At 44.5% G+C, this 24,367-nt stretch overlaps 1 protein-coding gene across 1 annotated transcript in view; it reads right to left on the bottom strand.

Moving 5' to 3' along the window:
- The window catches only part of KIAA2012 (KIAA2012 ortholog), a 101,853-nt gene that overhangs the window by 52,543 nt on the left and 24,943 nt on the right, over positions 1-24,367 (bottom strand). The window contains exons 4-11 of the mRNA XM_077830361.1: positions 23,376-23,543; positions 18,002-18,198; positions 12,364-12,589; positions 11,846-11,970; positions 9,899-10,067; positions 4,443-4,694; positions 2,927-3,103; positions 1,677-1,805 (exon numbers count right to left, since the gene is read on the bottom strand). Coding sequence (XP_077686487.1) covers positions 1,677-1,805; positions 2,927-3,103; positions 4,443-4,694; positions 9,899-10,067; positions 11,846-11,970; positions 12,364-12,589; positions 18,002-18,198; positions 23,376-23,543 — 1,443 coding nt within the window. The remainder of the gene's footprint in view (positions 1-1,676; positions 1,806-2,926; positions 3,104-4,442; positions 4,695-9,898; positions 10,068-11,845; positions 11,971-12,363; positions 12,590-18,001; positions 18,199-23,375; positions 23,544-24,367) is intronic.

Below are 24,367 nucleotides of genomic sequence, written 5' to 3'. Positions count from 1 at the left end.
CTGCCTGCTGAGCCCTCATGCCTAACTAAGAAGAATGAGCTAGATTCTATTCCTTCTTGTGTATCAACATAATGGTCTATCTGTTACATCTGTCTAAAGTCACTGAAGACAATGGGGTTTGCATAGGTGTTGCTGAGGGCAGACTCTGAACATACTGGAGCAGGACAGGTGTAACTGAACCCCTAACTTGGCCTTCAGGACCTCTGTTACCAGTGGTGATGCCACAGAATGAAAACTGACAAGCTTACAGCACTATTGACTCTAGGGTGCTGTCAGTAACAAACACTTCATGCTTTGTGTGTATAAAAAGATCTTCTATACTTTCCACAGTATGCATCCGATGAAGTGAGCTGTAGCTCACGAAAGCTTATGCTCAAATAAATTGGTTAGTCTCTAAGGTGCCACAAGTCCTCCTTTTCTTTTTGCTTTAACCAGTAAACTATGTAGATAATACAAAGAAAACACTGAGATACAGTAACAAAGATGGTGCAAACTGGGTGGGGGAGGGAATATGGTGCAAAGAGAGTGGAGGATGGAGTAAGGTGGCTCTGTGTCACCTTTGCTCTTTCCCTGATCTGGTCTGAGCAGGGCTGCTTTGGCTCCTGACACTACTTTGGGCAGCTTGTGTCCAGCTGCCTATAGCCACTCATGGGAATAGCTGGAGTGCAGTAGTGCTCTGAGAATGCCCTGACTTCTGTGGACAGTGGTGTAGAACTAGTTGGGGAGGGATCCTATGTCTGGGGAATTCCCAATTAATAGCCGGCCCCTTCATTCCAGTGGAGCTGGCACAAAGGGGCCATAGTTGTAGTGATGAATTAGATCATTACTGTAAAATACTGTGGTACTTTCAGTGAGAGATAATGTCTTCACTGGGGAGCAGTAGCATCTCTCCCCTTTGAAAAGATCTGGGTTTTGAGCCAGAGATTAAAGCAGCAGACCAAAGGCTGCTGTGCTGTGGGCTTCTTCGGTCAAATGGCTTGGCCATTCTCTAATGGTACAAGCCAGCTTGTTCTATCATTTAAACCTCCTCATGCAAATTGTATTGACCTTCTATGATGAATCACACCTTTCTTGCAGCAGCTCTCTAGCCCATCAGCACACATCTTGGTTATTCTTGGGGAAACAAATCCTACTATCTATTGGCTCCTTGGCACTAACCACTCTTGAGCTTCTTTTCTTGTGAGTTGGCCCTTGCTCAGAACAAACCATTTTCTATTCCCACAAGCTCATATCCCTGTCAGTTTTTGGAGATTGCATGACGTGTCTGTCAGAAGATGACTCACACTGGCTGTCTGAGGCGCACAGCACAAATACCTGAGCAGATTATAAATTAGCCACCTCCTCCTTTTGAGGCTCATTTTAAAGGAGAGAAGGACATTGTTTATACTGGGCAGATCCCACAGCAGTTTTGTAAACCCTTTTAAAACTCAGTTACACAATCCAGCATCCCTTTTAACAGCCATTCCATGATCTTACCTATCCTAGAGTACAAGTAAACTTGCTGTGCAAACATAACTGTTGTGGCTGATTTGGCAGAAGTTACACCATCTCAGTGAAAAGAGCAACACTGATCAGGGTCTGATTTTTATTTATTCAGTTTGTGTGAAACTTTGGAGAGCCATGCATGCCATTCCTTCCTCTTGGAAAGGAAACTTCTTCAGATTATGTGTCCTTACCTTTATCCGGAACAAAGCTAAACTGAGCAGGAACATCTGCATCTTGGACAGACCCCAAGAGGGACAGACAGACGATTTCTCCATCAGGGCCCATTATGAGGCTGCCTAGTGAAGTACCATTATAACACTCTTGAAAACATAAAGATGAACATTGTTACTAATACACACCACCAAGAAGGATTCCTGGAGACCTACTGCACTGATGTTCATTTCATGAAAATATCCTTCTCAGTAGCTCTGTGCATGCATCCACATTATCATGTCATAATTAAGAACCGGGTGACTCTAAGAAAGCTCTGTCCATTACAGGAGATGGGTTGGAACACAAAATTCAGTAGCAGATTTTGAAACCCGCCCCCAAAGCTCATGAGTGTTTTATTTGAGGTTTTGGTTCTGTCCAGTATGACCTTCAGATCAGGTCAGGTTTTGAGTTCTGAACCCCATTCCTCCAAAGCTTGGGGGCCTGGAGATCCAGCACTTTCGTTACAGTTTTCATATGTCTGAACATGACTCTTCTGAGCCTATGATGACATGAAAAGCACACTTTATTTGGCATTTTCCTTTCCATCTCCCCCTCATGCCACTCCCCACCCACCATCTGCAAATGAAGTTCCAGTTTGGTAACTACCCATTATCTTTTTTTCTTTCTGATACAGTGGCAACTTCAGGTGCTGACACTAACTGATAACTGCTTTTGGCTGGGTGATGTTATCTGGCATAGGAACGGAGCCGTGGATTTGAAAGAGCACATGTTTAATAAGCATGGGACAAAATAACTCCCTGGTGTAAATGGGCACAATTCCATTGACTTGAACTGAATTATACTTTCTTACTGTAGGCTTTTGGAGTTTAGTTCCATCACTGGCTTCTCCCTCTGAATTACTGATTTCGTATTTAACCAGCATGCCTGTGTGCATGCCAGTGGTGTGTGCTGGCTTTGTCATGTCTGTTTGCAGCATAGGGTAGCTATCTCCTTCCTGCTGGAAGTATTGCCCCTTCCCCTTCTCAGGCCCTAAAAATCCATGTAATGGGCATGTTTTTTCAGTAGCATCTTATATCAGGAACAAACTTTTCTCGAAACATGCACACTGAATAGTAAACAATTTCTGGAATTCCCAGTGCTGCTGTCAAAACCAGCATGTTAGTTTCTCCAGAAGTTCTGGAAGAAAAAAGTATTATGTCCCTCCAGCATGTTTAGTACAAACAGATAAACATAATTACAGAATCCATGCACAGTACAAACATGTTACCTCTCAGCTCTTCCGGTAGCGTGCCACGCGTGATTCCGATAGGGAGAGTCTTAGAAGTGCTGCTGCTGAAAGTTTTGAAGTTTGTCTTGCTAGTCTGGTTCCCTGGACCCTTCTTTCCATATATAGGGGGCAGCAGATCTAATCCTGGGACTGCATTCTGGGTGAATAAATCACCATCTTGGAAAAAGCATATAAGGAACAATACTAAAGATCTGCATAAAACAATAAATGTATGGGGGGCGGGAGAGGAAATAGAGACCTAGGAAGAGGGAGTGAATGCACAAAAGGGCCACAATTAATCAGTGACTTAGTGGTGTGTTGTTTGTCTAACCTGCTAAGCTACCCCTATCTAATTAATCTTTATCCTCACTGCCAATGTTATAAAGTGCTGCTTGGTCTACAAAGTGCTGCGTAAAACTGATGATAAATTGGATCAACCTAAAGAAAACATGAAATGTTCCATCAACATATTGTTGTTATTGAACTATGCGCTGTGGAACAGAATTAGAGGGATGGATCTGATACCAGAATTACAGTAGTTGCCTTTAAAAAAAAAAAAAGACTCATTTTCCTATAGTAACTCTATAATGATATCTGAGATACAACAGTTTCTCCCTCTACTTGGAATAGAAAATAACTGCTGTATCTTAGATTCCACTGGGTAATTGTGGGTAATGCATAAATGCTGAATTTTTATTGGCGATCACTATAATTTATAGAAAATAACTGCTGCCTTGATGACTTTAATACCCTTAAGATATGAAGTGCACTGCAGTAGTTTCTGTTCTGTACAATTATTTGCAGCCAGTGCTTGGGTTCCTTTGCACGGCATTCTTTCCTTTGAGTCAGTAATGAGCCAGGCTCTGCCTTGATGCTAGAGTGGTGCTGTTCTGCTGGAGGTGCCATCTTTCAAATGGCGTGTAAGGTGTAGGTTATGACGAAGTGTAGTTATTAAAGATCCCACTTTCATTACTTTGGTATTCAGGCTAAGTCCCAGTTTAATCAATGCATTCCGTCCACCTAAAATTCCCCTGTAGTTTCGACTGGCATAGACGTTCTTTAATTTCTCTACTGGACTATTGTGTAGTGGACTGTCTGATATCTTCCATAAACAAAAGCAGCTGCATTTCAATAACAAATGAAGTAAAACCTAATATGTCTTGTAACTGGTTTATAAAATTTGTTAAACCTTTTGGGATCATTGGATGACAAGTGTTATAAAATGTTAGTTGTTATGAATTAACAAAATTCCATTATGACAGGCCCCTAAGAGTGTTATCTTAATGCAAAGCTTAGATGCAGCATGTACTTCTGACACAATTGAATGTGAAATAAATTCCTTTAGACCATGGGATTGGCTAATGTGGCCAATCACCATATGTGATTGAGTAATATCGCCACAAAGATGAGCTGTAGTAGGTGAATAGCTAGAAGCTGAATTAGTTTTATAGCAGAGACAGTGTTGGTCTAGCTACAACTGAGACAAAAGCTGAATCTCTGATTTGTATTGACTGACCTCTTTTATAGTGGCCCTCCTTTCCAGCATTCACCCCTCTTATTCCTGCCTTCCTCCCCTCCAGCGTGAACTTTCGATTGGTTATTGGAGGTAGTAAGAAGCTACCTTGATGTATCTCTGGGTTTTCACCAGTGACCATTTGGTGCTGCTCTGTTGTACCCTCTGGCCCAGAAATGAGATCATTTGGTGAAGGAGCCAACAACTTCTCACAGTCATCATCAACCTCTGATCTGGATTTGTCACATGGAGCTGCTGGAATGAAAGAGGAACATGAAATGGAGATACTAGCCACCACTCATGTGACAAATGGGAATGAGGATATGGAGGTAGATATTACCATATCTGAGGTAGAAGCGAAACTCGAACAGCTTAATGGGACTAAATCGGGGGGCCCAGATAATCTTCATCCAAGAATATTAAAGGAATTAGCACATGAAATTGCAAGCCCATTAGCAAGAATTTTTAATGAATCTGTAAACTCAGGGGTTGTACTATATGACTGGAGAATTACTAACATAGTTCCTATTTTTAAGAAAGGGGAAAAAGGTGATCTGGGTAACTACAGGCCTGTTAGTTTGACATCTGTAGTATGCAAGGTCTTGGAAAAGTTTTTGAAGGAGAAAGTAGTTAAGGACATTGAGGTCAATGGTAAATGGGACAAAATACAATATGTTTTACAAAAGGTAGGTCATGCCAAACCAACCTGATCTCCTTCTTTGAGAAAGTAACAGATTTTTTAGACAAAGGAAACACAGTGGATCTAATTTACCTAGACTTCAGTAAGGCATTTGATACAGTACCACATGGGGAATTATTAGTTAAATTGGAAAAGATGGGGATCAATATGAAAATTGAAAGGTGGATAAGGAACTGGTTAAAGGGGAGACTACAGCGGGTCCTACTGAAAGGTGAACTGTCAGCCTGGAGGGAGGTTCCTTAGGGATCAGTTTTGGGACCAATCTTATTTAATCTTTTTATTACTGACCTCGGCACAAAAAGTGGGAGTGTGCTAATAAAGTTTGCAGATGATACAAAGCTGGGAGGTATTGTCAACTTAGAGAAGGACCGGGATATCATACAGGAGGATCTGGATGACCTTGTAAACTGGAGTAATAGTAATAGGATGAAATTGAATAGTGAGAAGTGTAAGGTGATGCATTTAGGGATTAATAACAAGAATTTTAGTTATAAGCTTGGGATGCATCTATTAGATGAAATGGAGGAGGAGAAGGACCTTGGAGTATTGGTTGACCACAGGATGACTGTGAGCCGCCAATATGATATGGCCGTGAAAAAAGCTAATGTGATCTTCGGATGCATCAGGCAAGGTATTTCCAGTAGAGATAAGGAAGTGTTAGTCTTGTTATACAAGGCTCTGGTGAGACCTCATCTGGAATACTGTGTGCAGTTCTGGTCTCCCATGTTCAAGAAGGATGAATTCAAACTGGAACAGGTACAGAGAAGGGCTACTAGGATGACCTGAGGAATGGAAAACCTGTCTTATGAAAGGAGACTCAAGGAGCTTGGCTTGTTTAGCCTAACCAAAAGAAGGCTGAGGGGAGATACGATTGCTCTCTATAAATATATCAGAGGGATAAATACCAGAGAGGGAGAGGAATTATTTAAGCTCAGTACCAATGTGGACACAAGAACAATGGCCATCAGGAAGTTTAGACTTGAAATTAGACGAAGGTTTCTAACCATCAGAGGAGTGAAGTTTTGGAACAGCCTTCCAAGGGAAGCAGTGGGGGCAAAAGACCTATCTGGCTTCAAGAATAAACTCAATAAATTTATGGAGGAGATGGTATGATGGGATAACATGATTTTGGCAATTAATTGATCTTTAACTATTCATGGTAAATAGGCCCAATGGCCTGTGATGGGATGTTAGATTGGGTGGGATCTGAGTTACTACAGAGAATTCTTTCCTGGGTATCTGGTTGGTGAATCTTGCCCACATGCTCAGGGATCAGCTGATCGCCATATTTGGCGTCGGGAAGGAATTTTCCTCTGGGGCAGATTGGAAGAGGCCCTGGGGGTTTTTCACCTTCCTCTGCAGCATGGGGCATGGGTCACTTGCTGGAGGATTCTCTGCACCTTGAAGTCTTTAAACCATGATTTGAGGACTTTAATAGCTCAGACATAGGTGAGAGGTTTATTGCAGGAGTGGGTGGGTGAGATTCTGAGGCCTGCATTGTGCAAGAGGTCAGACTACATGATCATAATGGTCCCTTCTGACCTTAATATCTATGAGTCTATGAGATTCATTCCTTTCACCAGTTTATTGGGAAAAAAACGTTTCTGAACCTCTGTGTTTTCCTGTGTTTGTCTTGTATTGTGAAATCAGACTTGGTGAAGTCAGGACACACAGCAGCCACAAGCAGCATCTTTAAACTCTCTTATTCATGTCAAGAAATTGATGAACTGACTAACATAACTTGCTGTCTTAGCCAGAAAGACTGGTGCAATGCTGGAACGGGAGAAATGCAACTACAGTGGTGGGTGAACCAGATTAGTGTTCCTAACAGGAGCACATTAGATAGCTGAGCTTAACAGCTTCTTTGGTCAACACCTGGCCTTGAAGAAATGTGGAATCCACCTCCATGATGAGAATATTCTCATAGAATTCAATATCAGGGTTCTGCACACGGGTTCTCTTAACTTTTCTGAACAACTTCTGTTTAGTGCACAGTACTGAGTATCTCACTGAAGCCAGAATCTAGACTTGTGGGACTGATGTTACATTCTGTTCTACCCCCAGATACTGGTATAATTATGCAACTACCAGTGACTTTGTTGGGAGTTACGTGCATGTATCTGAGGGCAGAACTTGGCCCTAAATGGTTACTGGCATGCTGCTTTTTTGAATAAAATAGTGTACCTCCAGTCATTCCTGCAGTTGGTCTGGGATACAGTTTAGTTTTACCCATGTGGTCTTTCGTGAAGATCTGTTGACTGCAGTAGTACTTTTTTTGTGTAGTACTGCAACAATTTTGTTACCATGATTATTGGGTTTCCCATTTTATTTAACATTTGCAAATATGTAGAAGAGCAGGAGCACCTGGGCCATTTTCCCGCCTAGTTCATGTTGAGCTGGAGCTGTAGCAAAGCTCCTTCTGTGTGGAGGGAATAAAATCAGTAGCCAGACAGAAAGGAATTGCTGCTTCTGAGAGTGCTGAGTCAGCTTGAGCAAATATGTGCTCCTCGGGTGACAGCTGGATGATGCTGAAAAGGGCAGGGGAAGAGGAGCTGTGGGGAGATACCAAAATCCTATGGCTTGTATTATGCAGGAGGTCAGCCTAGATGGTCACAGTATCTCTTCTGGCCCTAAAATCTATGGAAGTAGTGTTATGAAAAACGGGAGAGAAAGAGGTGGGTAGAGAATGAAGGAAGGGGAAATGTGTGGGGGAAAAGAAGAGAACACTAATGTAGAGGGAGAAGGGAACAGTGGGGAAAGGCGAGGGAAAGAAGAGAATGAGGTAGAATGGGAAAAGGTGTCCAGAGAAGGAGAAAATTGGGAAAGAGGCATAACTACTGTTGTAAGTGGCAGCAGAGTCCTATGTGAAAGTATTCAGATTGCCTGCTTACAAAAAGCAGGGGCCTCTGATGGAATATCATTACCCCCCACCCCCCAACACATCCATATCATCACCCAGTTTCTAGTTTCTGGTCATGTTGAAATATAACCGTCCATGTAGCACATCAGTGTGGGTTGATAATACTGTACAGAAAGTGGTGTTGCCCTTGTCCCTTTGTTCTGGATTCGCAAAGTCTGTTGATTCTGCCCAGTCTGACATCAGTGGTTCAAGAGTCACCTTGGTGAGAGAAGATCACTGCTCAAAGCTGCTTCCTTACATGACAAATGGAAAAGCTGCTGAACTTCCTTTCCATTTATAATGCACATAAACATAGAAACAGCTATCGCGCATTAGCAACTTCAGACAAACCTTTTTCATACATTTCTATAATTTTTTGATTTTTTAAAAAAATTCTTGTCATTGGAAGCTGGGTTTTCCAAAGGGTTCTGACAATGTCGTCCTGTTTGCAGTGTTGCTGTAGCTGTGTTGGTCCCAGGATATTAGAGAGACAAGGTGGATGAGGTAATATCTTTTATAGGACCAACTTCCATTGGTGAGAGAGACAAGCTTTTGAGCTTACACAGAGCTCTTCTTCAGGTCTGGGAAACTAACTCAAAGTGTCACAGCTAAATACAAGGTGAAATGTAATCCTGACCATTTAACATTTAGATTAATTCTTTAAGGGACCAGTCCTCAAATCTTATTCCTGCAAGCAGTCCCACTGAAGTCAGAGGGGTTATTTAGTATGTGAGTAACACTTCCAGGCGTTCCCTTAAAGAGGACATTGCCAGTTGAAGACTGTTATGGAACATGAAGTCAGACTTAGGATCTTACATGCCCCTTGTTTTATTTCCTGGAAGGGAGAAATCAAAGGATCCATGTGTCCTCTTTCCTCACTTTACCCATTCTTCTGTCTGCACTGTGGTGACTCTTTCCAGTGGAAAACGGTGGACTCAGTTATTTCTGGGATCCAGCAGCTCTGCTCTTTGCATCTTGCAAGGGAGCTTCAGTATTTATCTGAGGCAATTTCTTTCTCTACTCCCTAAGATTAGAGCGTTCTCTGTCTTTAGCATTCCCGGCCCTTGTTGCTTGGACAGTGCAGGTTCCAAATTTGATTTCCTCCACAGGCAGTATGTCATGCTGCAGACAAACCCTGAAAGGGCCATATGTGATCTGTGAAGTTCTGCAATGCATCCTGTGGCCACCTTCATCTTTAATAAGGAGATGTAGCCTTCAGAGACTACAGGTCCCAGCACGCAGTGCTCTGTCTTGATCTGATAAGCAGGCCACTCAAATCTAGATGGTGCATTGCATGTTAGGACCTGCAGTCTACATGAGGCACACCTCTGTGCTCAAGATAAAGGAGGCTGCAATCTGCTCCATCTAGGGCAAATCAGGTGCAGCATTTGGGCTCCCGGCCAATTCCTCCCTGTGCCTCAATTTAATGAACTGTCTTTATTTCATATCCAATATTCCTTGTCCTCAACTGATATTGAAATACCAGTCAAACTCTGGCCCACTTTTTTCATGCCAAAAATATTTGGCTTATTCAAATAAGCTTTGGAAAAACAATTTGAGTTTGGGGGTGTTTTATCTGATTTGAATCTCCTGACATTTGCCCAATATTAGCAGAAACTTTGCTGCTTTTACACTGCATTGAGGCGCAGAGCTCTGACTCATCTTTGGGACATAAACCATGTGGAATCCAAAATAAACCTGCTCTGAATATCTTCAAGAACACAAGAGCTAACACTGAAATGACCCAGTCCAGGATGGGAGAGTTCCCTTTTTCTGCAGTCCCGATCTAATCATTGTGTAGCTTACAAATACCTTGAATTTAGATAGATCAGAGAATCTTTCATCTAGAGCTGATGGTACCTGTTTGATTCTTTGCTTCGGTCTTGGGCTGGGTTTGCAACTGAATAAGCAAAGGCAGGATCAGAAGCTCCTTTGGGGGATCACTGGATCTAAATTGTTTCCTGTGGGGGACTTGGGCTCTGGGTAATTCTTCTGAGATTGAAGGGAACTTCAAAGTCTCTGGCACCTGCTGTAAAATATAAATCCTAAATGTCAGAAACTCCAAATACTGCCATTACTTTTGACTTATATTTTTATTCCTCACTCTATAGGCTTGCTAAAGCACAACATACTAGCAAATACTAACAAAGCCAGGCTGGTTTCACTCTTCCATTCTCTTGCATTCCCTAACTCCGCTGGGCATCTTCTGCAGAACAGGGGCTGATTGACCCTCCCCAATTCTGTCCCAGTCCTGGCCACCAGCATCAAAGCCTTGGACTTCTCCAGAACCCAGTGGAAGAAGAAGCTGGATTAGGCCCAGGGTGTTTAATTTGATGGTTCCGAATTGTTTAAAGTCTTGTTCTAAAACATACATACATGTACACAATGAAGTTAACAGGAATCTTTCTCTTAACTCCATTGGGAGTTGGATCAGATTTTAACTTAGGGCTGGTCTACATTGAAAAGTTACACTGGCATAGCTATGTAAAAAATCCACACCCCTCAGATATGTAGTTAAACCGATCTAACCCCCAGTGCAAATAGAGCTAGGTCAACAGAATAATTCTTCCATCGGTCTAGCTATCATCTCTCAGGGAGGCGGTTACTTACAGCAATGCACTAAAACACTACAGTGGCGCAGCTGCAGCTGTGTTATGTTTTAAGTGTAGACATAGCCTCATTTTTATGAGTATATGATGACAGGCATGGTTAAGGAGAGAAAGATTTGCCTCCACGTTTTGGTTTTTTAAATGTCAAGCCATCTAATTTTTAAAAAAGCAGCCGTGGCATCTGAAGAACTAGCATGCATGGATACCCAAGACCCTCCCTGCAGAGGGGCACGTGCACGTGTGCATGCCCACACGCACAAGAGCATTCAGTCTCTCCAGGCACAGTCCGCTTTAGTGAGGCTTCGTGGTGGGTACCCGCATTTGGCCTTCAGACTCCCAGCTCCTTACCTCTTTACCGGTTGGACACTCTCTTGCTCCATTTTGAATCTCTATTTTGAATTTAGACACTATAAATATAGTTGTATCAGGAGGCCTGGTTGCCATGTTGTTGTCCCTGATGCAGTTACAGGGTGATTAAAATGTGTATTGTGGATGGTACCTGATCATGTGGTAACAAGAACTATAACCCTAGACATATAATCTCTTACAATGTTGTAACCACGTCAAGTAACAACCATGCTTGTCTTTGTAGTGCTGATGTGGCCGTAAGTATTTTTCCCCTCACTTCCTCAGTGTCTTTTGTTTCACCTGCTACTTTCACACTTCAAGTGCCCTTATCCCTGTGGTATAGAGTAGCCTCAGGATGAGCTCAAGAACATTCATGTATTCAGCGTCTCCAGCATTCTGTTGCATCCCCCAGTTCAAAGGGGGCAGTAGCACTTTGTTTCCCTTTTATAGCTTCACTTTCACTATTTTGTATATACTGAAATGGATAAAACTCCATTTTCACAATTACAGAAAGGGACAGGCACTTAAATAGATAAATATTTAAAAATAAATGTGTTTTGGAGGGGATAGAAACCCCATAAGCCAACCTCTAACTATTGGTGTTCAGGAAGGAACTTTCCACTGGGGCAGGCTGCCCAATAACTATCCACTACTGGGTTTCTTGCTTCTTCTAAAGCATCTGATCTTGGCACTGTAGGACACAGGATACTGGATTAGATGGGCTACTGGTCTGATCCAATATGGCAATTCGTATGTGCGCAAGATTACCTATATTCATGTTATGAACCTTAGAGGAGACCACTTCATACGTTATCACAACAATTGCAGTATTTGTTTTTAAAAATCTGACCTTTCTGTGTTCCACCCTGACCACACCTTGCTCTGAGTCCATGGCAGACTGAATAGGAGGGAAAAAACCTGTTTCAATAAGGTGCCCTTCTTTTCCATCCTGGTTATTCAGATGTCCTTGTTTAACTGAAGGGGGAAAATGGAGATGAGATGAAAAGGGGATGAAATTTAAATATGTATTAGTGGCATCAGATATCGATCAGTATTTACTCTATCACTGAACCATTCAAGGATGGGAGGAAGAATAAATTTACCAGTCTGTGCACACATGGTAATAAGGAGAAGGAAAGTTTCTTCATACAACTCTTTGCCCTCTTCCCAATGAGCACTGCAACACACGACCATAGTCATTAATTAAAATGCAACCTTAGAGATTCTTGCTGTGTTCATAATCCAGAAGTGACTTTTATAACAGTACCCATAAAATTTACTGGACTTCCCTCATTCTTCAGAAGTCCAGTAAATTCATTACAAACAAAACTATGACAAGAAATAAAGTTAAGGAGGGGTATTTCTTACTGCTGTAGGTCTTTTTTCTTCCGGGGAAATAGCCTCCATAGAAAGTCATGTAGGATCTCTCACTCAAAAGCTGAGAAGTATCAATAGTGGCATTCCCAACAGAGCTCTTGGCAGTTTGGTTCAGCTTTTCACAGTGCTCTTGACTCTCTGTCTGGTGTGGCTTTTCCCCATGCGATTGGTCCTTCATTGCACGCTCCACATCTTGGTGATCTTCCACCTCTGTGCCCTAGGAGATGGCAGAATGACTGGCTTTACAATACAGCTGGACAGAAAATGGTTTTCCCCTGCAGCTAACTTCAGTGAAAATGGGGGTTGGGGAGGAATCATTTTTGTCAATTTTCCACAGAAAATTTTAAAGTTCTGTCAGAAAACTAAAAAATGTCTTCAGTTTTGATGCAAAAACTCAACACTTTCTTTGGAAAGCAGACTTTTTTCACAGAATTTTAATCAAAAACCATTTTTCAACAGAAAATTTTCAACCATCTATTTTTTACAAGCCCACATTCATGAATACCATTTCAGCCTGACTTATAATGCTAAGTCTTTCTCTTCTCAGTTATCACAGGTTTCATTCTATGTAGGGTATCAACTGCTTAAATATACAACCACTTCTTTTTTGTTACATTTATTATGTTTTTTTTATATACCATATAGTCCAAGGGACTATGTGTGCCTGCATTGAAATCAATCGCAAAATTCCCACCGACTTTAGCAGTGCAAGACTGGGGCCGCAAAAGATTGAGAACTTCTAATGGATATAATGCTGCTGGGTATTTCTCTTCTGCTGTCTCTCTGAATATGTACTAATTTATGACTGTTTGCATGGTAGCTCCTGCTCTGTACTTAAATTTTACCTTTTAATGTCAATTCAGCAATTCTTAAATCAGATGTTGAAAAAGATACAGTGTTGAGGAAGAGACGGAATGCTAAGAGTATAACAGTTTCACTTCTATTCTTTATGTCAGTTCAGTATACTCAGGGTATGTCTACACTACCCACTGGATCGGCGGGCAGCGATCGATCCAGTGGGGGTTGATTTATCGCATCTAGTTTAGATGCGATAAATCAACCCCCGAGCACTCTCCCGTCGACTCCTGTACTCCATCGCCGCGAGAGGCGCAGGCGGAGGGGGAGCGGCAGCAGTCTACTCACCACGGTGAAGACACCACAGTAAGTCGATCCAAGTACGTCGACTTCAGCTACATTATTCACATTGCTGAAGTTGCATAACTTAAATCAACCCCCCGCTAGTGCAGACCAGGGCAAAGTCAGTGCTGCCAAGGCATGGTTTGGGGCTAATTATACTTCCTCCTTTGAGATCTACTGACTAAAAGCGTTATAGAAGAGTAAGGATATGTCTACACTGGCAGAGTTACATGGCTGGCAGTTACAGCTCTGCTCAGAGAGCACTGAAAGGAAACCGCTGTTGTGTGTTCACACTGTCAGCTGCCTGCACAATAGCATGTTCACACTTGCAGCACTTGCAGTGGTATTCGGAGCGATGCACTCTGGGCAGCTATCTCACAGAGCATCTCTTCCTCTTCTCCTGCTAAAAGTTCTGGAAAGGCAGAGGGGGTTGTGGGGCATCCTGGGTCCTGTCCCAATGCCTCATGATGCATTGCTTCGCATCCCAGCAATCTCTGTGCTTCTGTCCGCATTTGGTGCCATCTTTCAGTGGTTTGTGTACTGCTCGCTCTGCCTCTTTGGTCTGCAGGAATGGATCCCGCACTGTTGACCAATGTGCTGCTCGCTCTGACCAACATATCACAGTGGCAGCGGAGTTATTCCTTAAACTACAAAGGCAAGAGGAGTTCAACACTGATCTCACCATGTGTAGTAGCTACGACACAAGATTGCTTGTGGCATTCATGGAGGTGCTGACCACAGTGGAGCGCTGCTTTTCGGCTCAGGAAACAAGTACTGAGTAGTGGGATCACATTGTCATGCATGTCTGGGATGATGAGCCGTGGCTGCAGAAGTTTCACATGAGGAAAGCCACATTCATGGGACCGTGTGATGAGCTCGCCCCAGCTCTGTGGCACAAGGACATGAGAATGAGAGCTGCCCTGTTCTTGGAGAAGCGCATGGCGATTGCACTGTGGAAGCTGGCTACTCCAAACTGGTTAGCGACCGATCGGTAGTAGTCTGGAGTTGGAAAGTTGACCATTGGACTCGTGTTGACAGAAGTGTGCAGGGCCATTAATCGCATCCTGCTCCGAAAGACCGTGACTCTGGGCAACGTGCATGACATTGTGGATGGCTTTGCACAAATGGGCTTCCCTAACTGTGGCGGGGAAGGGGTAATTGATGGCACGCATATTCCAATTCTGGCACCAGACCACCTAGCCACCGACTACATTAATCGGAAGGGACATTTTTCTATGGTTCTCCAGGCACTTGTGGATCACCATGGGCATTTCACGGACATTAACGCAGGCTGGTCCGGAAAGGTGTATGACGTACGCATCTTTCAGAACACTGGCCTGTTCAGGAAGCTGCAAGCAGGGACTTTCTTCCTGGTCCAGAAGATCACTGTAGGGGAAGTCAAAATGCTCATTGTGATCCTGGGAGACTCTGCCTACCCCTTAATGCCGTGGCTTACAAAGCCATGCATGGGGAACCTTGCAGCAGCAAGAAGCCGTTCAACAACAAGCTGAGCAAGTGCAGAATGACTGTGGAGTGTGCTTTTGGCCGTTTAAAGGGCCGCTGGCACTCTCTGTATGGGAAGCTGGACTTGGCCGATGACCATATTCCTATGCTTATAGCCGCGTGCTGTATGCTCCATAATATTTGTGAAGGGAAAGGTGAAAGTTTCACTCAGGGCTGGACCACAGAGGCTCAGCGCCTGGACCCTGAGTTTGAACAGCCTGAGACCAGGGCTATTAGAGGGGCGCAGTGCGGGGCCATAAGGATCAGGGATGCCTTGAGGCAGCAATTTAAAGCTGAAAGCCACTAATATTTGTTGCTATGCTCAGGAGTGCAGTGATTGTAATGTTAGGAGGTAATTGTGATTGGTGCAGATGATGCACTGTGAAAGTTTAAGAAAATTGCCTGTTGCTTTGTAGGGCTCTGTTTGCTTTCAATTAATGGAATAAAGGTTGCTTTCGAACCAAAACAATTATTTTATTAAAAAACAACAACCAGAGGAGAGAGACAAACAAAAAAACACATCAGCACTGTGTGAGATAGGGGAAGGGAGGGTCCCAGGAGGAGGTGGGGTCCTGGGACGGTTAAAAATTTGTATATGTCCAGCTATCATATGCAACCTTGTCCTTTGGAGTACAGTGCAGCAGGTACTATACTTCAGCAGGGCTAAACTGCAGAGGGACAGGTGTTGAGTGCAGTGGGTAGTGGGTGTCCGCAGGGCTGGACTGTGACGAGGCAGGAGTGCAATGCAGTGGGTACAGACTGGAGACAGGAGGTTGATAAGAGTGTGTTGGCTGTGTCTGGGGGGGGTGCATGGGAAGGAGTTTTGCGACAGTGGCTGCAGGGGAGGGCGGGCGCGGAGCTGCTCGGTTTCCAGTGCTAGTAGCACCTGGAGCATGTCCACTTGGCACTCCATAATGTTTAAGAGCCGCTCCATGGCTTCATTCTGGCATGCCGTGTTTTCCTTTCAGTCCCTCTTCTCACTGTCCCACCCTCCTTCAATTCTTGTTTTTCGGCCGCGGAGTGCATCATGACCTCACATAGAAAGTCGTCTTTAGTTCTTCGTGGCCGCTTTCTAATTCTGCGCAGCCGTTCAGCTGGCGATAACAAAGAGGGAGGCTGGGATCCCAAGGTCATATCTGTGAAGCCAAAATGCAACAGAAGCAGTACTGTTCGTAACACACAGACCACTGATTCACTGATTTAAAACACAGCCACTATTCAAATACCTGCCACTAACTGGCTGACCCCAGGCAAGCACACATGAACCACAAGACCCCCAAAATGGTGAGCAACTGCAGAGGCAGGAGAAATCAGTGTACCACGACTGTACTGTATAATGGGCACGTGGCTCTTGGGGAGAGCCAACACTGTGGGGGGGGCTTATAATCACATGTCCCCACATTTTCTACAGGTAGTGTTCATTATGGAAGATATTTCGTTCATTATGGAAGATACGAGGGTGAGCAGAGAATCAAAGGAGGGTCTTCTCCAAGACTGCAGCTTCCGCCCTGGCCCTTATGTGGCTCACTTGTGTGCAGCAATGGTTTCCCAAGTGACAGCAGAGTGGCACGGAAAAGTTACCCTTAATGGGGCAAGAAACAAAGCAGCTCTGCCAAGGAAGCTGCAGCAGTGGATTTCCCAGTATCTCCATGAGAGTTTCGTGGAGATCTCTGGGGCAGATTCCTGTGAAGTGAGGAGTCAATCAACACCCTGTTCCACCGCTCAGACTAGGCATGTGGTGATACGTGCATGATACAGACACAAGCCTGCTTTCTGCAACCCTTCTGCCCCCGACAACTCGCTTCAGTGATTCCCAAAATCAAAGCCACTTACCAGGGCCTCCTCTCCTGTTTGCACTTCACCAAGCTCCGACAGCTGTGACTGGCTAGCCTTCTCCGGGGTAGAGAAGAGCTCCTAGCTGCATGCATCTCTGACCTCCAAGTCGTCCTCTGCCTCTAGGTCCTCCTCCCACTCCACATTCTCATCTAAGATTTCCTCCTCCTGGCTCGGTCCACTCCCGACTGGCATGCGAGCCACTGAAGTATCTAAAGTGGATACTTTCACAGTGGAGGTGGAGTAGCCACCGAATATCGCGTCCAGCTCTTTGTAGAACCGGCAGCTCATGGCCACAGCACTGGAGCAGCGGTTTGCCTCCCGTGCCTTGTGGTAGGCATTCCACAGCTCCTTCACTTTGACCCTGCACTGCAATGTGTCCCGGTCATGGCCCCTTTCTGTCATGCATTGTGAAATCTGTCCGTAGGCATCATAATTCCTACGGCTGGAGCGCAGCTGGGACTGGACGGCCTCCTCTCCCCAAATACCGATGAGGTCCAGCAGCTCAGCATTGCTCCAAGCGGTGGATCACTGGTGTGTGGAGCAGGCATGACCACCTGGAAAGATGCGTTGAGACCACTGCACACATCGCCGAGAAAACAGGAAGGGGACTTTCAAAATTCCCAAGGAATTTAAGGGATGAGGCTCACAGTTGGTCACCTGAGGGCAGGGCAGCAGAGTTCAAACCAATGAGCAGAGAGGCGAGACAGGCATTGTGGGACACCTCCCAGAGGCCAACTGCAGGGTTGTAATTGACCAGAGTGTCTACACTGGCACCGCATGTGCGCCTCTTGTTGGGGTGGTTTTTTTATGGCACTGCAACTGCGCAGTTTCTGTGCACTAAGTGGCTTGGCAGCGTGTGCACCTCAGGAGTTACACCGCAGAAAGCTGCTTTACTGTGCAGAAACTTGCCAGTGTTGACAAGACCTTAGGTATTATCATTTGTATGTAGGTTCTTACACCAGGCTCATCACCATAGTATATGTGTACATTAAGCAACATGACTAGTATCTGCTGCATGAAGCCAGAGCTATACTAGCAGAACTTTGCTGTAAGAATAACCACCCTGCTAGTCCAGCACCAGTCCCAAGAGGAACAGAGGGGATTCTGATCTGTATGAAGACAGAGATCATCATTGATAATGAAGAAATGGTACCTGTGGGACCCTTGTGCATGCGGCATTCTGGCTCCAGGTAGCCTCCTTTGCAGGTGGAGGTCTGAGTTCTAGACTCAATCTTCTCACTGAAACCCGAACAGGTACTCGAGCTCTCCTCCGGCCATGTGTTTCTACTTCATCTCCTCCCACCAGGTTTTCTCTGTTCTCGGCCTCCTTCTGAAATGAGTAACTTTGGCCTGCAAGACAGCGTGTCAGGACTGGATTACAGAGTGAACTGTTACACTTCAGAGAGGTTCTAACTTATTTAGGGCCAAATTGTGTAGCCACTGATCCCCATTGGGAGTTGTACCACCCCAGCAGGAGAGCTGAGCCAGGTTGCGCCACAGGGACATGCTCCTTTCCTGAATGGCCTGGGGACATGTGATTAATGCAGGTTGAACTATCCTTTAGGAACAGGCTGATATGGAGGAGGGTAGGGCCCTGGCCACCTGAGCTCAGGGACAGCAATTGTGAGTGGCCCTTCTGCAGGGCATGAAAAGGGGACAAAGCTCCTTGTGTGCTCTCCCATGTACCTGGGAACAGGTGAGTCACAATGTGTCTCATAATTGACATTATATTCAAGAAAGTGGGGGTTCACTTCAATGATTGGATTTCTTTAGGGTGTTTCCCAGTGCTTTGGAAGTTAAAACTATGCATCCTGAAGAAAGGATTGAAACGTAACTTGAATGCAACCTGCATTAATAATTCACATCCTGTATCCTAGCAGAGTCTGTACCAAACAGGGGAGGTATTCATTGAACCAGGAGCAAAGCAACATCAAGTTGAAAAGGAAATTTACTATGGAAATTAACTTTCAAGCCTCAGGCAGATGTGGGAAAGGTTCATTGTACAGGGGATTTTCCCTGTACCGTATTTTATATGGCTTTCCACTACTACTTTGACAGCTGCATGCTCCAAGCCTGCTCTGTAGTCAGCATGGCCTTGGCTTGCAACAAGTTTTTCAGCAGCATTGTGGTCTGTTCAGTACATTTATTCTGTTGGAATTTTCTTATTAGCACAGGGTTTGCATCAACATATGTCTTCTGCAAAGTTAACAAATCTTTCAGTAATGCTTTAGAGCAGTCACAGCCAACCTGTGCCCTGAGGACACTTGTGGTTTCAGAGGATGAATGTGTTAAGGAAAAAACTGTGCATTTTATTATGAATTGAACATGTGTCCCCTGAGCTGCTCCCTGCAATTTTTAAACTGACGTGTTTGAGTCATGTCTGTTGCTGTGGAGGAGTTGCGGGTTCACTTCATCTCACATCTTGCCCTGCAGCTGCGGTGTGGCCAGGAACACTGGGACCCTTTACTATTCCTTGCCTCTACATGTGCTCTGTAGCCCTTCCCTCCTTCCTCCACCCTCCAATGGCACCTGCTGCCTCACAGGGGAGAAAGAGCAGAGTAGCCTTGGTTGCTCCATAACTGCTGGCACATTGTAATAGCTTTCAGTGGAGCTAACAGACTAGGTGCACACTGCTTTGGATTTTCTCATGTAGCTCCTTGAAGCAGTCTGGCTGCACTGGAAGTATATTTAATTTGTTTTAGATTCTAAATGCTTCCTTCACATAATCCTTGGGGGCAAATTTAAAATTACTGAAACAATGCACTGACCAGTATCAACAGACTGAAAGCAACTGAACTGGTGCAATATAAAAGGTGGGTGATGTTATTTATTATTACTCCGCGCGCAACAAACTGTGTATACATGCCACAGTCACCCCCCTGCAAGCAAAAGCTTGAGAGAAAATGCATCTGGCACCATGCCCTGAAATGACTATTCTAGCTTTGCTGGATCAGTGGTTGAGAGCCCTCTGCTGAGGAACAATCTAATGACTGCCCGTGTCAAGGTTCCTCCCCCACTCTGAACTCTAGGGTACAGATGTGGGGACCTGCATGAAAAACCTCCTAAGCTTCTCTTTACCAGCTTAGGTCAAAACTTCCCCAAGGTACAAAATATTCCACCCTTTGTCCTTGGATTGGCTACTACCACCACCAGACAAATACTGGTTACTGGGGAAGAGCTGTTTGGACGCATCTTTCCCCCAAAAATACTTCCCAAAACCTTGCACCCCACTTCCTGGACAAGGTTTGGTAAAAAGCCTCACCAATTTGCCTAGGTGACTACAGACCCAGACCCTTGGATCTTAAGAACAATGAACAATCCTCCCAACACTTGCACCCCCCCTTTCCTGGGAAATGTTGGATAAAAAGCCTCACCAATTGGCATAGGTGACCACAGACCCAAACCCTTGGATCTGAGAACAATGAAAAAGCATTCAGTTTTCTTACAAGAAGACTTTTAATAAAAATAGAAGTAAATAGAAATAAAGAAATCCCTCCTGTAAAATCAGGATGGGAGATACCTTACAGGGTAATTAGATTCAAAAACATAGAGAACCCCTCTAAGCAAAACCTTAAGTTACAAAAAAGATACACAGACAGAAATAGTTATTCTATTCAGCACAGTTCTTTTCTCAGCCATTTAAAGAAATCATAATCTAACACGTACCTAGCTAGATTACTTACTAAAAGTTCTAAGACTCCATTCCTGGTCTATCCCCAGCAAAGACAGAATATAGACAGACACACAGACCCTTTGTTTCTCTCCCTCCTCCCAGCTTTTGAAAGTATCTTGTCTCCTCATTGGTCATTTTGGTCAGGTGCCAGCGAGGTTACCTTTAGCTTCTTAACCCTTTACAGGTGAGAGGAGCTTTCCCCTGGCCAGGCGGGATTTCAAAGGGGTTTACCCTTCCCTTTATATTTATGACAGCCCGTTAGAGTGCATCTCATGGTCTCTGCTTTTCCTGCTGGTGTATAAGGAATATGGAGATCTCTCTGATAGCCAGGGCTCAAGCTGTGGGCTGGGCTGGCCTGGAAGGATCCACATGTGTATATGCCTTTTATTGCATGGAAGAGAAGGCAGCTGGGTCAAAACAGTACCATCCCACCCTTTCCATGTAGCAGGCTTCATGGCTCCAGAATCCTTGTACCAGAAAGGGAAAGGAACATGCCATTTCTCTCCTTCCCCCAACCCCAGGGGGAATCCACTCAGAGTTCATGCAGCCTGAAGCTGTACAGTATAACTTTTCTGAGGAGAACTCTTACCATGTAGCGAAAACCTCACCTCATTAAAGGGAGGCTCCAGGAGCAGTAACTGTCTAAGCCTAGAGTTGTGTAGAGATAGCAGCAGGGGACTGGGAAGCAAAGTGAAACCACAGGGCCTGCAGCAGATCCCCCCAGTTTGTGGGGGCTAAATGAACTCCTGCCTACCCCTGGGAAACAATTAGAGGGTAACACAGCACGGGGACCTGTGACAATTCCCCCTCTCTCCCAGCCACCTCTTGTGTGGCTTTTTTGAGGGGGAATTCAATTGATCTATAGTGGCTTCTGACACTGACCTATTTTTGTAGTGGAAACACACAGGAAATCAGTGCAGTCGTTGGAGAACTGGGCCTAGATCCTGGGATGTATCAAACCTGTGCCCAGCTGCCCACAGCCCCAAGGGTTCACTCTGGCCGTCAGGAATCACCAAGGTATATCGATGCCCCATTTATACCTCCTGTTCTGGGGACTAGGTAGAGAGATGGTACAGGACCAGCAGCTATGTAGATGTTTTATATTGCTGGAGCAGAGGCCAGGGCATGGCTCTTGGTATAATATGCTCACTGCAGCTAAACTCCCCAGGCAGGCAGGCAGCTAGCTGTATTTGGAACCAGCTGTGTGGTTCTTGAGTGATCTTCATGGATAGCCCCCATGTAGAGGTCAGCAGGTACAGTATGTCTACACTGCAGCAGGGAGCATGTCTCCCAGCCTGGGTAGACAGACTTGTGCTAGCAGGGGTCGAGCTAGCACGTTCCGAATAGCTGTGTGGGTGTTGCTGCACCAGCAGAGGCTTGGGCTGGCCCCCTGAGCTCAGACCTGTTCAACCTCCTGGGTCTAGCTCGGGTACCTAGCCCTGAGCCTCCACTGGTGCAGCCATGTCTCCATTTTTAGTGTGCTAACTCAAGCCCCGCAACTGTGAATCTGTCTGCCTGAGCTGGGAGGGTTACTCCCAGCTGCAGTGTAAACACACTGATTGTGATCTGCAGATGGGATTATTGCAAAGGCAGTGGGTAACTGAGGCAAGGTCCACATCAGAGAGAAATGGTCACAGCTGCCTTCCCAGGTGTGCATGAGAAAAGACGCTTTTGGCTGTTGACACGACTTGGAAATAGATGTATGAACATGTGTACTGGAGTAGCAGGAACTGCCATGGCAAAGGAGAGGCAGCAATGAATCATGGAGAGTTGGGAAGGCTGGCAATGGGATACAGAGCTCTTCACCTAGGTCACTGGGTTTGAATCCAGACCGTTCAGTGATGAGTCCTTACTGTCTGAGGGCTGTCCAGTCACCTATGTAAAATGACTTGGTAGTCCAGTTCCCAGTGGACAAGTAGCCACACAACCAAATGTCCCCGCCAGGTGTGTGGCGAAGCTTGCTCTGCTGCTGCTCACACTGTTCCTGTGGATAAACGCAGCACTCCGTTCTTGGTGCATGCACCCTTTTGAAGCACCACATTCCCTTCAAAAATCCGCTTTTTACAAAAAGATGTTTACATTTACGGAATTGTCAGCCCGGGCTCCAGAGCTGAGGGTGACCATTGTGCACAAACCAGGGAATGGCTGGGCCAGTACATGAGAGGCAGAGTCCAGGGCTACCCTTGAAATGTTCTCAGCACCTCCCGTGACGTGCTGAGGTTCTCAGCCCCCACTGCCTGCAATGGGAGTTGAGGGCACTATAATGCCTCTTGGGATCAGACCTACATAAGTTTTGGAGGCATTGGTAATGTCTCAGAGTGGTGCCAGCAGGATCACAGATAACCTTAGAGACCGTGTTATGGAAGAAAGAGCAATATCACGGCGCTTTTCTACTTGTACTGTAAAATGAAGGAAGTGCTAAGTAGAGAAATGTTGGGTTCTTGTGTTTGCGGAGTTTGTGGATGTGGTGCAGTAATAGTGGCACAGAGTGGAACCTAAGGAAGTAAACTATTCGTGCACAACTCCTTTAACTTTAACAGAGGATTGTACATGTAGGTCCTTGCTTCTTGCCCTTAGCTGCACTGCTTACTCACTCTTATCTTATCTGGCGATCTCACTGAAAGATTCAATAGGTTTTGTTCTAATCCCAAACATTCCCTTACTAATTTTTGAAGTACGCCTTTTCTATGAAATTTTTCCTTTTTGAGAGCTATCTCATAAGATGATAACTTAGTAATAATACATCCCTTCAAAGAAGACTTTATTATGCACATGATCTGTCTACAGGCATAAACACTGAATCAAATATTAAATCTTACCCAGGGTGGATTTTTGTCTATTAAAAAATAATTACCTGCTACTATACCTGGATGGATGTGTTGGCTTAGCTCAGCCCAGAAAGATGGGAACACAGGCAGGAGGTGATATTTTTTGGGTGCAGCTGACAGGTCCTGTTGTCCTATTCTGTGATTTCGCGTGTTTAGGGAATTCTCCTGAAGTAATAAAGGGTCCCTGATATATCCTGGAAAGCATATATTGCAAAGCAAAGAGATATTACTTGGGATAGGACAGGAGAGAATGTTACATGTGTTGGCTAGACCTAATTGAAAAATGGAAGGAAGGGGAAATACTGAAAAATTTTGAAGCCATTTTTATTCCATGGGTTTTGAAAAGGATGAGTTTCTATCTATTCAACAATTTCGGTTGTGAAACTTCTAAATTTTTCAGTTTTCAATTTGGCTTTCCTTCTCCCCCCCCCCCCCCCGTTTTCATTTTCAACTTTGTTAAATAAGGCCATGTTTTTATTTCCATTTTTCAAACAATTTTTTTTCAACTAGTTCTGATATTGACAGGAATGTGTCTAGTACAGTGTATTGGCTCAGACTGTAAACTATACCTGTAGTTTGCAGGTTATTCAATTGTGTACAGACTAAAGAATTAAAAATACATATGGACCATGAATAAACCTTCATCTATGGAAGATGCTGAATGTTAGAGATTGGCCCAAACCAAAACCTCAGAGCTGAACTCCCCTGAAGTCCGGTAACATTTGGATCCAAATCCAAACTTTGTGATTGTCCTCTGTTGCTATAGTGGACTAAACCAACACTCCCACATTTGGGGAAAATTTAGGTCTGGCTCAAGATACAAATCTTGCAGCTTGGGCCCACCTCTGTTTTGATAAATGTGGAAGTTTCCCTTCTCAAACTCTCCAGATCAGTAAGTACAGAACATGGATCTTTTCCATGTTACACCTCACTTGTATTTAAATTATGAGCATATCAGATTCAGTATTCAGTACTGTAGCTTTCATAAACATTAAGTAAACATAACAAGGGGGTCCAA

The sequence above is a fragment of the Eretmochelys imbricata genome, chromosome 11 (assembly GCF_965152235.1).
Source record: "Eretmochelys imbricata isolate rEreImb1 chromosome 11, rEreImb1.hap1, whole genome shotgun sequence".
Lineage (NCBI taxonomy): Eukaryota > Metazoa > Chordata > Testudines > Cheloniidae > Eretmochelys > Eretmochelys imbricata.
This window is presented reverse-complemented; position numbering and strand designations above follow the sequence as displayed.